Source organism: Melospiza georgiana, chromosome 22 (genome assembly GCF_028018845.1).
Source record: "Melospiza georgiana isolate bMelGeo1 chromosome 22, bMelGeo1.pri, whole genome shotgun sequence".
Classification (NCBI taxonomy): Eukaryota; Metazoa; Chordata; class Aves; order Passeriformes; family Passerellidae; genus Melospiza; species Melospiza georgiana.
Window position 1 is genome coordinate 6,003,820 of NC_080451.1, and position 15,549 is coordinate 6,019,368.

General features: G+C 61.1%; 1 protein-coding gene across 1 annotated transcript in view; it reads right to left on the minus strand.

Annotated features, from left to right (window-relative positions):
- HSPG2 (heparan sulfate proteoglycan 2) overlaps positions 1 to 15,549 on the minus strand; it is a 49,651-nt gene that overhangs the window by 6,792 nt on the left and 27,310 nt on the right. The window contains exons 41-82 of the mRNA XM_058039429.1: positions 15,430 to 15,540; positions 15,250 to 15,350; positions 14,516 to 14,696; positions 13,972 to 14,031; positions 13,675 to 13,797; positions 13,448 to 13,588; positions 12,474 to 12,616; positions 12,254 to 12,389; positions 12,021 to 12,166; positions 11,797 to 11,935; positions 11,566 to 11,720; positions 11,325 to 11,463; positions 11,045 to 11,196; positions 10,487 to 10,625; positions 10,209 to 10,366; positions 9,747 to 9,885; positions 9,506 to 9,657; positions 9,272 to 9,410; positions 9,040 to 9,191; positions 8,816 to 8,954; positions 8,582 to 8,733; positions 8,360 to 8,498; positions 8,126 to 8,277; positions 7,901 to 8,039; positions 7,666 to 7,809; positions 7,457 to 7,591; positions 6,830 to 7,011; positions 5,898 to 6,090; positions 5,621 to 5,800; positions 3,753 to 4,013; positions 3,315 to 3,510; positions 3,138 to 3,235; positions 2,378 to 2,644; positions 2,191 to 2,303; positions 1,961 to 2,108; positions 1,503 to 1,619; positions 1,162 to 1,246; positions 933 to 1,077; positions 765 to 864; positions 571 to 680; positions 389 to 497; positions 211 to 309 (exon numbers count right to left, since the gene is read on the minus strand). Coding sequence (XP_057895412.1) covers positions 211 to 309; positions 389 to 497; positions 571 to 680; positions 765 to 864; positions 933 to 1,077; positions 1,162 to 1,246; positions 1,503 to 1,619; positions 1,961 to 2,108; positions 2,191 to 2,303; positions 2,378 to 2,644; positions 3,138 to 3,235; positions 3,315 to 3,510; positions 3,753 to 4,013; positions 5,621 to 5,800; positions 5,898 to 6,090; positions 6,830 to 7,011; positions 7,457 to 7,591; positions 7,666 to 7,809; positions 7,901 to 8,039; positions 8,126 to 8,277; positions 8,360 to 8,498; positions 8,582 to 8,733; positions 8,816 to 8,954; positions 9,040 to 9,191; positions 9,272 to 9,410; positions 9,506 to 9,657; positions 9,747 to 9,885; positions 10,209 to 10,366; positions 10,487 to 10,625; positions 11,045 to 11,196; positions 11,325 to 11,463; positions 11,566 to 11,720; positions 11,797 to 11,935; positions 12,021 to 12,166; positions 12,254 to 12,389; positions 12,474 to 12,616; positions 13,448 to 13,588; positions 13,675 to 13,797; positions 13,972 to 14,031; positions 14,516 to 14,696; positions 15,250 to 15,350; positions 15,430 to 15,540 — 6,009 coding nt within the window. The remainder of the gene's footprint in view (positions 1 to 210; positions 310 to 388; positions 498 to 570; positions 681 to 764; positions 865 to 932; positions 1,078 to 1,161; positions 1,247 to 1,502; positions 1,620 to 1,960; positions 2,109 to 2,190; positions 2,304 to 2,377; positions 2,645 to 3,137; positions 3,236 to 3,314; positions 3,511 to 3,752; positions 4,014 to 5,620; positions 5,801 to 5,897; positions 6,091 to 6,829; positions 7,012 to 7,456; positions 7,592 to 7,665; positions 7,810 to 7,900; positions 8,040 to 8,125; positions 8,278 to 8,359; positions 8,499 to 8,581; positions 8,734 to 8,815; positions 8,955 to 9,039; positions 9,192 to 9,271; positions 9,411 to 9,505; positions 9,658 to 9,746; positions 9,886 to 10,208; positions 10,367 to 10,486; positions 10,626 to 11,044; positions 11,197 to 11,324; positions 11,464 to 11,565; positions 11,721 to 11,796; positions 11,936 to 12,020; positions 12,167 to 12,253; positions 12,390 to 12,473; positions 12,617 to 13,447; positions 13,589 to 13,674; positions 13,798 to 13,971; positions 14,032 to 14,515; positions 14,697 to 15,249; positions 15,351 to 15,429; positions 15,541 to 15,549) is intronic.

Genomic DNA, 15,549 nt, shown 5'->3' on the forward strand with positions numbered 1-15,549 from the left:
TCTTGCCAGTGTCCCCAAGGTGGTACCCAGCCCCATGCCATCCCCATGTCACCAGGGCAGTCCCAGCCATGTCCCCATCTCCCTGGAGTGGTCCCCAATCCCACACCCACTTCACCAAGGTGGTCCTAGCCATGTCCTCATTTCCCTGGGTGGTCCCCACCATGTCCCCATGTCCCAGGATGGTGCCAGCAGAGTCCCTGTGTCGCTCACCCTCAGTGCACCTCTCCCCAGTCTTGCCCAGGTGGCACCGGCAGGTGTAGCCCTGCCCGTCCGGCCTGTTGACGCAGGTGGCATCAGGCCCACACGCCTCTGTGGGGTGAGAAGCCATGAGCACCCATCCTGAAGGGACCTGGGATGATGTCCCCGTGGAGGGAGTGGTGTCACCTACCCGGGTGACAGTGCAAGGCCTGTGAGTACTCGCAGTTGCTGCCAGTGAAGCCGTGGGGACATCGGCAGACGTAGGTGCCGCTCTCGTCGTCCTGGCACACGCCGCCGTTCTGGGTGAGGGGTGACACGGGTGTCAGCATGGGCAGGGATGGGTGGGCATCACCTCCTCCCCTCCAAACTCACCTGGCACGGCCGGTCCTGGCAGGTGGGACAATTGGTGACACCGTGTGCCTGCAGGTCCATGTCCCCAAAGGCCACATCTTCGCCTTGGATGCGGAGCTGGCGCACGCAGCCTGTGGGGCGGTGGAGATGGGCAGAACTGTCACATGATGCCCAGCACCCCCTCACCCTGGTGCCCCCCAAAACCCCTCACTCACCCATGAAACCCCGGCTGAGCCCCGTCTTTGCCACAGCGCCGATGTCGGGGTACCCGCCCAGGTACAGCTCCTCGTTCAGATCCAGCCCTTGGAACTTCCCCTGCAGGCACACGAGGGTGGGCACCAGCTCCAGCCCCCTGACCCCCTCCCCACCACCCAAAGTGGTACCTGGGAGGTGCCATTGACGGCCGGGTGCCCGTCCAGGCCCAGCGAGCCCCAGGTGAGGTTGCGGAGCAGCCGCACCGTGTGGTACTCGCCCAGCCGCAGCGCCGTGGGGTGCCGGATGGTGGCCATGCCCGAACCAGCATCAAACCTGGTGTTTTGGAGGTACAAGGGGTGTGGGTGCATGCTGGCACCCATCTCCCACCTCTCCCCTACACCGTCTCATAGGTCTCACCTGAATTCGGGGCGTCCACCCACCAACCCGAAGGAGATGAAGTCGGCGCCGCTGTTTTTCCGCTGCCCGTTGTACAGGAGAAGACCTGAGGGGTGGTAGGGGATCAGATGGGACAGTCCCCATCCTGAGATGGGGGACACATCCTAGGGGAACCCAAAATCCTCCCAAAATGGAGGAGAAATCCGCCATAAACTGAAGGCTCTCAGATGAATGGAGAATGGGAGATAAGGAGGGCAAGTGGAGCATGAGAGGAGGGGAGGATGAAGGCAGGGAAGGGAGGGGGAAATGATGGAGGGGACATGAAGGAGGACACAGAGGACACTTGGGGCACACAGGCTCACCATCAGCAGCATCAGGTCGGAAGGTGATGAGGATCTCAAACCTCTTGTAGGCGTCCTTGATGGTGGGCAGGGGGAGGAAGGAGCGGGGCGACTGCCGAAAATAGGGGACCACGTGCTCTGCAGGAATGGGAGGGTAAGGAGGGGTGGTGTGCCTCCATCCATCCATCCATCCATCCATCCATCCATCCATCCATCCATCCATCCATCCATCATCCAACATCCATCCATCCATCCATCCATCCATCCATCCATCCATCCATCCATCATCCATCCATCCATCCATCCATCCATCCATCCATCCAACATCCATCCATCCATCCATCCATCCATCCATCCATCCATCCATCCATCCATCATCCATCCATCCATCCATCCATCCATCCATCCAACATCCATCCATCCATCCATCCATCCATCCATCCATCCATCCATCCATCCATCCATCCCTCTGTCCTCACCTTGGACCTTCAGCACGTAGTAGGCTGTCTGCTGGCCGCGGTGGTTGGCAGCCACGCATGTGTAGACACCGGCATCCTCAGGGCGCACGGCCGGCAGCGTCAGCACGTTCCCCTGCACCCTGGCACCCGCTGGCAGCTCCCCATCCAGCTGTGGCACAACAGAGGGGTTCAGCACCCCCAAACAGCCCCCACAACCCCTGCCAGGCCCACCCTCCACCCCTCCACCGTACCTTGCTCCAGGTGATCTCCGGCACTGGGAAGCCAGATGCCAAGCACGGCAAAACAGCTGCTGATCCAAGGGACACCTCCTTCACCTCCGGCTGCCCGGCGATTTGAGGAGCGGCTGGGGACACACGGATGTGTCACCAACCTGCAGGGACACACTGTGTGTCCCCACCTCTGCGTCCCCGTGCTCACCTTGCACGTGGAGGATGACGTGGGACTGGACGGTGCCCACGGCGTTGGTGGCGGTGCAGCGGTACTGCCCCGCGTCCGCCCGCTCCACCTGCTCCATGGTGAGGGTGCCGGCACGGATCAGCACCCCGGGGCGGATGCGGCCCCCCACTTTGCTCCAGGTGACGTGGGGACGGGGCTCCCCCAGGCCCAGGCACTCCAGCTCCACTGTTGTCCCTGCCAGCACCGTCTGCACCGCGGTCCGGATGTTGATCAGGGCCCTGGGGAGAGCTTGGGGGACAGTGGGGGATTGGGGTGAACCCCTGTCACAGGGAAGCATTGCAGTCTGGCAACAGAGTGGGAGATAGGGAGAAAAGGGGTTCCTGTGGGGATGTGGGACAATTGGGGTGGCTGTGGGAATGGGGAGAGGTCAGAGGTATTGGGAGTCCTCGTGAGCATGTGAGACACGGGGAATAGCTGGGTGGTTATGGGTGTGGGAAGAGATGGGGGCACTGGGGTGTACCTGGGTGTGGAGGGAGACTGATTGTGTCGGGGTGTCCACAGGCATGGGGAAGGGTGGGGGTACTGGGGTGCCTGTAGGCTTGAGGAGAGATTTCAGGTCACCCTGGGCATTGGGGGCTATCAGGGTGCCTGTGTGTGTAGGGAGATGGAAGGTGCTGGGTTGCCCCTCAGTGGGGGGACATGGGGGTCCTGGGGTGCCCTTGGTGGTGTGGGGCAGATCAGGGGGTAGACGTGTCCCCTGGTGCCGGGGTGATGCTCCTACCCTGGACAGTGAGGGTGGCCCTGTCCTCTGCCTGCCCGCCTGGGCCACTGGCCCGGCACACGTACACGCCCTGCGCCCCCGGCGCCAGCTCCGGCATCCTGCGGGGACACAACCAGGGTGAGGGACCCCACGAGGGACCAGCGAGGGGGCCCCACCTCCCTATCCCATGTTCCTTACCTCAACACCCCATCCCGCACACTGTGGGTGGGGGGCAGCTCCCCATCTTCCTTCAGCCACTCCACATGGGCACGGGGGTCCCCGGAGACAGAGCAGGCGAATTCCGCAGTGCCACCCACCCCCTTGACGAGGCTCCCTGGTGTCACTCGCACCACCAAGGGACCACCAGCGATGTCCCCACCTTCACCAGCATCACCTGGAAGGGATGCAGAGCCCCTGTGGTACCCAGAAGCACTGTGGGGTGCAGAATCCCAGCGGTACCAGGATAACTGGGGTGGGATGCAGCCCCAACGGCAGCACCCAGGGGTACGTGGAGCCCCGGTGGTACCGGAGAGCACTGGGATCATCTGGGCAGGATGCAGAGCTCCAAGGGCACCCATCAGCATTGCCAGCACCCAATGTGGAGCACAACCAGTACCCAGGCTGGGATGGGCTCACCATGAACAGCCAGGCGGGCGAAGGCCTCGGCGGTGCCGAAGTTGTTGGTGACGAGGCAGCGGTAGGTGCCAGCATCGGCAGGGGCGGCGGGGCTGAGGCGGAGGAGGCCGGCACGGTGGGCCACGCGTGCTGAGAGGCTGCCGTTCACCTTGTCCCAGGTGTAGTGTAGCGGGGGCGTGCCATGGGCCAGGCACTGCACCTGCACCGCGTCACCGGCCCGCACCGCCGCGTCCTCCGGGAGGATGGTGGCATACGGAGGTGCTGCAGGATGAGGGGAGATGTCAGCCATGGTGGAAGGGTGCAAGGAGGGTGGTGGTGAGGGGTGTAGGGGGTGTGGAGGTGGGCGTGTGTTGGGGTGGATGAGAGCTGGATGGATCCATGAGGAATGGGTGGATAGAGGAGTGAGAAGAGATGGAGACACGGATGGGTGGGATGGGCAGGGGTGATGGATGAATCCACCAGGAAGGAAGGGATGGATGGATGGATGGATGGATGGATGGATGGATGTTGGATGAATGAAGGGATGGATGGAGAATGGATGGATGGATGTTGGATGAATGAAGGGATGGATGGAGAATGGATGGATGGATGGATGGATGGATGGATGGATGGATGGATGGATGGATGGATGGATGGATGGATGATGGCTGGATGGATGATTTGAGAGTTTGAGAGGAGATGGCAAGTTGGGTGTGTGTTGAGATGGATGAGATAGATGATACACAAGGAAAAGATGGATGCAGGAGTCAGGAAATGCAGAGTTGGATGTGAGATGGAAGGATTGAATGATGGATGAATGCACCAGGAAGGATGGATAAATTTGAGGGGAGATTGAGAAATTAGTGTATGCTGGGATGGATCACATGGATGGATGCACAAAGAAGAGATGGGTAGAAGAGTCAGGAGATGGATGTGAGCTGGGATGGTTGAGTGATGGATGAATCCACAAGGAAGAGGTAGGTATGTGGGTGGATGGGTCAGTGATTGGCAGAGTTTGAGAGCAGATGGTGAGTTGGGCATGTGCTGGGATGGATGATGCACTAGGAAGGGATGGATGGAAGGGTAAGAGGAGATGGAGAGATGGCATGTGCTAAGATGAATGAGAGATGGGTGGATGCACAAGGATGAGATGCATGGAGGGGTGTGAGAGGAAACAGAGAGAGGAATGTCAGCTGGAGTGGGTGAGTCCACCCGGAAGGGATGGATGGAGGGTGTGAGAGGAGATGGAGAGATGGATGTGAGCTATGACAGATGAGGGATGGGTGAATTCACGAGGAAAAAATGGATGGAAGAGAAAGGATGTGGGGAGATGGGTGTGTGCTGGGATTGATGAATCCACAAGAAAAAGATAGATGGAAAGGTGTGAGCAGAGATAGAGAGATGGACATGAGCTGTGATGGATGACTGATGGGTGAGTCCACAAGGAAGGATGTTAGAGTAAGGAGACAGAGAGATGGGTGTGTGCTGGGATGAATGAGATGGATGGATCCATGAGGAAAAGATGGAAGGAGAGATATGAACAGAGATAGAGAGATGGGTTTGAGCTGGGATGAGCCATGGATGGATCCATGATGAATGGATAGATGCATGGATGAGAGTGCAGAAGTGGAGAGGGACATGCACAGGGATAGGACAGGCAGGTGGACACACCCATGGGAAGGGTTGGTGACGGAGCTTGAGAGGAACTTGAGAGGAGGAGAAGGATGAGTGCTGCAATGGAGCAGGATGGTCCCACGAGGAAGGGCTGGATGTAAGGGTGGAGGTGGTGATGGAGGTGACCACAAGCGGGGGAAGGACAGGTGATGGCCACAGCGGAGGTGGCAGCAGGAGCCCAGGAGCACCCCAACCCCTGACTGTCCCCTTCTTACTCATCACATCGAGAGTGACGAAGGCTTCGGTGGAGCCGAGGGGGTTGCTGGCATTGCAGATGTACTGGCCCGAGTCCTGCTGTGCAGCACGAGGGATGACCAGGGTGCCATTCACCACGCGGTGCTGCCAGGGCAGGGGTGCCCGCAGCTTCGACCACTCGATCCGAGGCGCTGGGTCACCTACGACCACACCGTGCCCATCACCGTGGTGCCAGGTACTGCTCAGAACATCCCCTCTCCAGGGATGTCTGTACATTTCCCTCCAGGCTCCCCATACCTCTGGCAACGCAGACCAGCGTGGCGGTGTCCCCGGCCACCACGACGACGGCGGATGGCACGTTGACCTTGGGGGCCCCGGGGTGCCGCTCTGCTGACTCCACGCTGACATCCACCCGTGCCTGTGCCGAGCCCAGGGCACTGTGCGCTGTGCACACGTAGGTGCCGGCGTGCTCCGGCTTGGCTGGTGAGAGCTGGGGGGAACAGGGTAGGGGTGAGCACCAGGCACTCCTGGGTGCCTGTTGAAGATTGCAATGCAAGTTGTTTTCTATTATCATCTGTATGGCAGATTATCTTTGTCAAGTGGGCAGTTTGCTTTATCTCTCTCTTTGAGTGACCACAATCACACCTCCCTCTGGAGGGGACATTGCTGATAACAGACTATTGAGTGTCACTGCATGACTGATAAGAACTACAGCATCCCATTGGGAGATGCTCCGCCCAGAGGGAGGAGCCAAGCATTGCTACCCAGATATAACCCAGAGGTTTTTGAGACACCAGCACAGCTTTCTCCCCAGGATTCCCCAGAGGAACAGCAGCTGCCTCTTCTTCCACTGGATCTTCGGAGGAAGAATACATCCTTCTCTACAGGATCCCTGCTCCAGCAGAACCACCCCTGACACTGCAGGAGGGCTGCAGCCACAATTCCAATGGGACTGCCACCAACACTCTGACCCACAGGGTGTCAGGTTGGGTTCTGACTCTGTCAGTGTCTTGGTTTACTGCATTGTTTATTTTATCCTTTTATTTTTTTTCCTTTCCCTATTAAAAAACTGTTATTTCCTGCTCCCATATTTTTTGCCTGAGAGCCCCTTAATTGAAGTTATAGCAATTCAGAGGGGTGCGGAGGGTTTACATTCTCCATTTCAGGGGAGGCTCCTGCCTTCCTTAGCAGACTCCAAACCAAGACAGTGCCCCACTGTGCCCCCTCACCTGCAGGATGGCCTGGCTGTCCATGTGCAGCAGCGTCTGGTGCTCCACCTTCTGCCGGGAGCCCAGCCGGCTCCAGTGCACCAGCGGCCGCGGCTCGCCTCGGCCCAGACACTCCAGGCTCAGGGATTTGCCCTCCTTCACTGTCACGGGGCCTGGTGGCATCACTGACACCGTGGGGGCACCTGGAGAAGAAGGAGAGCATTGGAGTGGATATTGGGACACCACCATCAAGGACAGCTGGAAGGTGCCTGGCCACAGGGGCACCCATCACCCTGGGAGCACTGGGAGCGTGGGAGGAAATGAGCACGAGTGTGGGGATGGGGACACAACATCTCAGGAGCTTCCAAAGCCCATGGAGGACATCTGCATGGGGATGGGGACATCACAACTCCTGGGGCCCCTAGAAGGACACCAGCATGGGGACACAGGCACCACCACTCCAGGAGCACCTGAAGCATGGAAAGGAGATGGGGATAGGGACACCATGGATGACATGGAGGATACCAGCATGGTAACAGGGAGACCACCCTGAGGGCACAAGGAGGACATGGGGATGGGCACTCAAGTGCTCTGAGGACACCTGGAGCACATGGAGACAGGGACAGGGCCACCCTGGCCGCCTCATACCTTGCACCACGAGGTTGACGACGCTGCTGGCGACACCGAAGCGGTTGGAGGCCACGCAGTGGTAGGCGCCCTGGTTGCCCACATGGGCACCGCTGATGGAGATGACTGAGCCATTGGCACTGATCTTCACATTGTCTGGGCAAGGAGGAGCCATCAGCACCAGGGCCACCCTGGGGACCACGTCAGGGCCACCCTGGGGACCGCCATACCTTGGAGGTGTTGGCCAGGCCCCATACGCCAGGTGATGTTGACAGGCCGGGCGCCATCGTGAACGCGGCACTTGAAGGTGGCATCTTCACCTGGTGCCACCGCCATGCTGTGAGGGTCGATGGAGATGATGGGGCTCTGCAAACCTGTGGGGGACAAAGGCACAGAGAGGTCACGAGGTCACTCACATCACCCATCTCCCCTCAGCATCCTCCCTCACCCTGTGGCTGCACTCACGGTAGCTGGAGCTGTCACGGGAGGTGACAGTGACAGAGACACTGGCCTCACGGAAGACACTGCCCGTGTCAGCCCGGCACACGTACTCTCCTGAATCGGCCACCGAGAGCTGGGACAGCCGCAGCCGGGACCCCGAGATCTGGGGACATCATAGCAGAAGGTGGTGGCATCACCCAGCCACGCACAGCAACCAGCATCCCCCACCCCACCGGTGTCCCCACCCACCTGGTGCTTGGCTGGCAGGGCCCCACCACGCTTGTACCAGGTGATGGTGGCCTGTCCCTGGCCGGCCACCATGCAGTCCAGGTCCAGAGTCTGTCCCTCGGTGACAGAGGACGCCGAGGACTCGATGCGGATGGGTGGCGTGATGCCGGTGGCTGCACGGGCAGGGTTGAGGGTGAATGGCCCCAGTGGTCCCTGGCACCAGTGGGACCCTGTCCCCAGGACGGTGGCACTCACAGTGGGATGGGTTGTCTCCGTCATCGATGGTGACAATGAGGGATGTCTCCTGCGTGATGCCACCCGATGTCACCCGGCACACGTACTCCCCTGAGTCAGCTGCTGTCACCTGGGGGATGCGCAGGCGAGTGCCTGACACCTGGAGGGAATGGTTAGGGGACAAGTCAGCACCGTAGAGCAGGAGATGGGACAAATTCAGAGTGACCCTCCCCTGCCACCTACCTGGTGGCCAACAGGCAGGGAGCCACCACGCTTGTACCACGTCACGGTGGTGGGGCCAGACCCTGCCACCACGCAGTTGAGGTCCAGGGTCTGTCCCTCGGCGATGGCCGAGGACAAGGACTCGATGCGGAGGGGCTGGGAGATGCCAGAGGCTGGGGGAGGACAGGGAAAGGGAACGTTCATCACCAAGGTGACACCTGACTGTCCCCAAGCGCTGCCCTCTCTCACACTCACTGTAATAGCTGTTGGCACTGCTGGGCACGGTGACAATGACAGATGCCTCCTGGGTGACGCTCCCCAGGGTCACGCGGCACACATACTCCCCTGAATCAGCCACTGCCACTTGGGCAAGGCGCAGGCGGGTCCCTGACACCTGGGGACGTGACAAGTTGGGGACACATCAGCACCTGATGCAGGGTTGTGGCCTGCAGGGCAAAGCCACCTCCCCCATGTCCCACCTGGCTGTTTGGAGGCAGAGCCCCCCCACGCCGGTACCAGGTGACTTGGGGGTGACCTTGTCCTGCCACCATGCAGTTGAGGTCCAGCGTCTGTCCCTCGGTGACGGCAGCAGAGGAGGTCTCGATCCTCACTGGTGGCGTGACTCCAACAGCTGGGGGTGGCAGTGGGGTCCATAGGGTCACCACTGTGTCCTCACCACATCCCTATGTCACCCCTCACCCATCCCAGTACCGTAAGAGGAGCCAGCTCCAGTCTGGATGGTGACAATGAGGGATGTCTCATGTGTGGCAGCGCCTGATGTCACCCGGCACACGTACTCCCCTGAATCAGCTGCTGTCACCTGGGGGATGCGCAGGCGGGTGCCGGACACCTGGAGGGGTGACACACGTGACAACGGGCACATCAACCCCTCAACACCACCAAAAATCCCTTTTCCACCCCAAAATGCTCCTCAGCGTCCCCTACCTGGTGCTTGGCTGGGAGGGCTCCCCCGCGCTTGTACCAGGTGACAGTGGCCTGTCCCTGCCCGGCCACGATGCAGTTGAGGTCCAGGGTCTGTCCCTCGGCCACGGAGGAGGACGAGGACTCGATGCGCACCGGAGGGGTGACACCAACAGCTGGACACAGAGACAGAGACAGCAGAGTCACCCCAAGGACTGCAGCACTGCCCCCCAGTCCTCAGTCACCTCCTCCTGTCCCCACTCACGGTAGGTGCTGGCACTGCTGGGCTGGATGGTCACCATGATGGAGATCTCCTTGGTGGCGGTCCCGCTGGTCACCCGGCACACGTACTCACCCGAGTCAGCCGCTGTCACCTGCAGCAGCCGCAGCCGGGAGCCAGACACCTGTGGGGAGGGGACACAGGGGCCATCAGCTCTGCCAAGGTGTCATCTGGGATTGCACAGGGCCCCTTTGGGCTTGCACGGGCCACCTGGGCTTATATGGGGTCATTCGGGCTTCCTTGGCGTCCCTCGGTCTTTCATGGGGTCACTCAGGCTTCCATAGCCATGGGGCCGTCTGGGCCTGCCCTGGACCAGCCAACCTTGCATGGGGTCATCAGGACTTGGATGGGGTCCCCAGGACTTGGATGGGCCACCTGGGCTTGCCCAGAGCTGTATGTCATCCCTATCTTCCCCACTTGGTGACATCCCCTTTCCGTGTCCCCTACCTGGTGCTTCGCTGGGAGGGTTCCCCCGCGCTTGTACCAGGTGACAGTGGCCTGTGCAGGGCTGGCAATGACACAGTTGAGGTCCAGGGTCTGTCCCTCAGTCACAGGGGATGACAGGGATGACGACTCAATGCGCAGTGGGGTTGTGCTGCCTGGGGCTGGGGACAGGAGGTGGGTTAGAGATTGTGACCACCACCACATGTGTGACCCTCCCAGGGACACTGGGAGAGGTGTCACACCCCCGTGGGTAACCTCCCGTGCTCCCTGTCCCCACTCACAGTAGGCACTGGCACTGCTGGGCTGGATGGTCACCATGATGGAGGTTTCCTTGCTGGTGGCCCCAGTGGTCACCCGGCACACGTACTCGCCCGAGTCGGCCGCTGTCACCTGCAGCAGCCGCAGCCGGGAGCCAGACACCTGTGGGGAGGGGACACGGGGGTTACTGGGGACACTTAGGCTTCCACGGGGCCACGTGGGCTTGAATGAGACCACCAGGGCTTGAATGAGACCACCAGGGCTTGAATGGGGACACCGAACCTTTCATGGGCTACTTGGACTTGCATGAGCTACTTGGGCTTCCATAGGTCACCTAACTTTTCATGGACCACCAGGACTTGCATGGGGTTTCCTGGTCTTGTATGGGGTCACTTGGCCTTATAGGGGCCACCTGGGTTTCCATAGGACCATCTGCATTCACACAGGTCACCTAGGCTTGCCCAGGGCCAGCTGGCCTTGCATGGACCAACAGGTTTTGGATGGGCCACCTCGGCTTGCCCAGAGCTGTTGGTCAACTGCACCCACCCCCTTTGGTGACATCCCCTCTCCGTGTCCCCTACCTGGTGCTTGGCTGGGAGGGTTCCCCCACGCTTGTACCAGGTGACAGTGGCCTGTGCAGGGCTGGCAATGACACAGTTGAGGTCCAGGGTCTGTCCCTCGACCACGGCAGAGGATGGAGAGTCGATGCGCAGTGGGGTCGTGTTGCCCGGGGCTGGGGATGGAGATGGAGGGTGACACCAGTGACCACAGCAGGACCTCACCAGTATGGACATCTGAGCCAAAGCTCAATGGACACATGAGGACCTCCCGCTGGCACTGCCACCCCCTGTCCCCACTCACAGTAGGCGCTGGCACTGCTGGGCTGGATGGTCACCATGACCGCGCTCTCCTTGCTGGTGGCCCCGCTGGTCACCCGGCACACGTACTCGCCCGAGTCGGCCGCTGTCACCTGCAGCAGCCGCAGCCGAGAGCCAGACACCTGTGGGGAGGTGACACAGGGGTCACCAGAGACACCTGGGCTTGCACACAGCTTGCATCAACCCCAGCCACCCTTCACATCATCACCCTCTGTGTCCCCTACCTGGTGCTTGGCTGGGAGGGACCCGCCGCGCTTGTACCAGGTGACAGTGGCCTGTCCCTGCCCGGCCACGATGCAGTTGAGGTCCAGGGTCTGTCCCTCGGCCACGGTGGATGAGGATGCCTCGATCCGGACAGGGACACCTGAAGCAGGTGGTCCTGCAGGGGAGGACAGAGCTGTGACCATCTGTTGGGAACCAGCAGCTCCCTGCAGTGCTGCTGAGCCCAGTCTCACCATAGGATGCGCCTGACGCAGCCACGACAGTGACAATGACAGATGCCTCCCGGACAGCGGTCCCCAAGCTGGCGCGGCACACGTACTCCCCTGAATCAGCTGCAGTGACGTGGGGGACACGGAGCCGGGACCCTGAAACCTGCAGTTGGGGACATCACGCTTTGGTGTCACACAGCAGGGGACAGGGCAGTGTTTGGGGTGCTGCCCACCCTGCTGTGCCCTACCTGGTGGCCAGCGGGCAGGGAGCCACCACGCTTGTACCACGACACGGTGGCAGAGCTGGGTCCTGCCACCACACAGTCCAGGTCCAGGGTTTGTCCCTCGGTGACGGATGGGGACGAGGACTCGATGCGGACAGGCGGCGCCGCCCCTGTGGGGAGCAAAAGGGGCGACAAGGGTGGGTTGTAGCCCCCGAAAACCATCCCCAAACACCATTGGTGTCCCTCACCCTCCTCACCTGGCACCACAGCCACCTCAATAGCAGCATGGGCCGTGCCAGCAGCGCTGGTGCCCACGCAGAGGTAGATGCCACCATCAGCCGGTGTCACAGCAGGGATGACGAGCGTGGCGATGTCACCGTGCTCAGCGCGGGACTGTGGCACGAGGGTGGGTGTCAGTGGCACCTGTGGTGCAGCCATACCCCCTGGAGCACCCACGGGTGGCAGCACCCCCCTCACCTGCGGCGGCAGAGTGCCCCCCTGCTTCTCCCAGGTGATGGTGGCAGTGGGGGTCCCCGAGACCCGGCAGTAGAGCCGCACTGTGGAGCCCTCCTGCACCTCCGTCCGCTCCGGGCTCACCTGCACCTGTGGGGTGCCTGCTCCTGTGGGGAGGGGGATCAGGGAGGTGCTGGGGGCAGTGGCGGGATGGGGACAATGGGGGTGACATGAGTGATGCAGACGGTGAGGGTGAAGGGCACCGGGGGATGATGGAGGCGATAGGGGACAATGAGAGTGATGGAGATGGTGGAGATGATGAGGACGATAAGGGTGATGGGAACAGTGGAATCATGGTGATGACAGAGACTATGGGAGTGATGGGGGTGTTGGGGGCAATGGGGACAATGGGTTGAACACAGATGATGGAGATGATGAAGATGATAAGGGTGATGGGAACAATGGAATGATGAGGGATGATGGGGGATGATGGGGGATGACGGAGATGAGGGGACAATGGGGGATGAAGGGGAAGAAGAGAATAGTGGGGACAATGAGAGCGACAGGGATGGTGGGGACAATGAAGGGTGTGAATGGGAGGTGACACAGACAATGGTGGTCATGATGGGGTGATGAGATGATGGGATGGTGGGGATGGACAATGGGAGATGAGGGTTATGGGGATGATGAGGATGACAGGAATGACGCACGCCATGGAGATAATGTAGATGGACAATGGGGATGATGGGGATGATACAGATGGTGGGTGATGATGGGAGCAAGAGGGGTGACAGGGTCAATGGGGACAACAGGGGTGATGCATATGACAGCAGTGATGGGAATGACTGGGGTAATGGAGATGATGGAAGTGATGGGGATGGGGGTGATGGGGACAATGGGGTGACAAGGATGACAGAGATGACAGGGATGATGGGGACAGTGGGGTGACTGATGATGAAGATAATGGGGATAAAAGGGACGATGGTGATGCCGCTCACCTTGCACGTGGAGGAAGGCGCGTGTCGTGTGCTGCCCGGCGCTGCTCCGTGCCCGGCACTCGTACTGCCCGGCATTGGCGGGTTCCACCGCGGGGAACCGCAGCGTCCCGCCCTGAACCACGGCCTGTGGTGGCAGCGCACCTGCAGGGACACGGCCTGCCATCACCCCTGCTCGCTGCGTCCCCCCACCCGCTCCCGGTGTCCCCTCGTCCCCAGCGGGCACCTACCGAGCCACTCAAGGCTGGGCTGGGGGCTGCCGGTGCCCACGCAGCGGAACTCGGCCGGCTGCCCCGGTGCCACACTCAGCTGGGCTGGCTCCACGGTGGCGGTGGGAGCGCTGGCGGTGCCAGCTGCGGTGAGACCCGGGTTGGGAGCTTAGGGCTGGCCAGGCCCCCCAGTGCTGTCCCCAGGCGGTTGGAAGCGGGGCGGCGTGGCACAGCCAGCAGCAGGGTGCACGTGGAGCCCTGGCATGCAGTGGGTGAGGGAGCATGCGGACCCCCAGGAACTGTCCCCTGGTGACTTACCTGGTCTGTGCCCCTCCATGAACTCAACGGGTCCATAGAACATCTGAGTCTTTGAGGCAGCTGCAGGAGGGAGTGGGTCTCAGAGGAGTGTGACCATCACCCTGGAGTCCAGGCACCAAACCTGCCCACCATCCTGGCGTGCAGGCACCAAATCTACCCATCACCTTGGCATCTAGGCACTAAACCTGCCCATTGCCCCAGTGTCTGGGCGCCAAGTGTGCCCACCACTCCAGTGTCTGGGCATTCAATGTTCCCATCACCCCAGCATCGGGGAACCATCACCACAGAGCCAGGGTGGTGAGTGTGCCCATCACCTGAAGGACTGGGCACCAAGCAAACCCATCAGCCTGGTATCCAGGCATTGACTGTGTCCATCACCCTGGCATCTGGGCATCAACCTCCAAACAGCAAGCGTGCCCATCAAACCCAGCAGCTGGGGGCCAAGTGCGACCACCACATCTTGCCCTGGCACTGTGTGCACCCATCACCCTGGTGCTGCCCATCACCCCACGGGCACGGGGTGAGGCACAGTGTGGGCGCTCACCCTGCACGTAGAGCGTGGCGGTGCCCTGGTCCATGTCCAGCATGTTGGAGCCGGTGCAGACGTAGACCCCGGCGTCCTGGGGCCGCACGTTGCGCAGCGTCAGGATCCCGTTGAAGTCCACGGCGCCCGCCGGCAGCGTGCCGTGGTTCTGCCGTGTCCACACCAGGGTGTAGGCAGGAGACTGGGGGGCAAAGATGGGGAGGTCTGAGGCTGCTGGGATGGGCACATGGCAGGGCACACGCCCAGATGTGGGACGGGTGGCACCTGGGATGGGATAATGGGATGGGATAGGCAAAGGGAAGAGGATGGGATAATGGGATGGGACAATGGGATGAGATAGGCAAAGGGAAGAGGATGGGATGGGATGGGATGGAATGGAATGGGATGGGATAATGGGATGGGATGGGCAAAGGGAAGAGGATGGGATGGGATGGGATAATGGGATGGGATGGGCAAAGGGAAGAGGATGGGATGGGGTAAGAGGATGGGATAATGGGATGGGATGGGCAAAGGGAAGAGGATGTCCCATGGAGCTACATAAGGATCCAAGAGGGCTTGGGAGGCCCATATGGGCACAGCGGTTCCTGTGCTCTGGATGTCCCCACGAGTACATTCTTGGGTGTCCTTTTGCTCTGTAGGACCAGGCGGACACCCAGGGGCATCTCCACACCCTGAATATCCCTGCACACAGGGCCCTGCAGCCCCTCTGCCATGCTGTGCCCCCTTCCCCTCACCTTGCTCTTGGCGGTGCAGACGAAGGTGACATCGGCGCCAGGCTGCACCCGCTGCACCCGCTTCTCCTCCACGGTGACGGTGATGGGCTTGTCGGGGGTCTCTGCGCCCATACAGAGAGGTGAGCCCCACTCCTGCCTCCCCTCCGTGCATGTCCCCCCCTCTCGGTGACAACGACCTACCGGTGACAATGACCTCGGCGCGGCTGGCGTTGCTGTGCCGGAGGTTGCGGCAGGAGCAGACGTAGACACCGGCTTCAGAGGGCTGGATGCTGGGGAAGTGCAGCTCCTCACCTGGAGGGG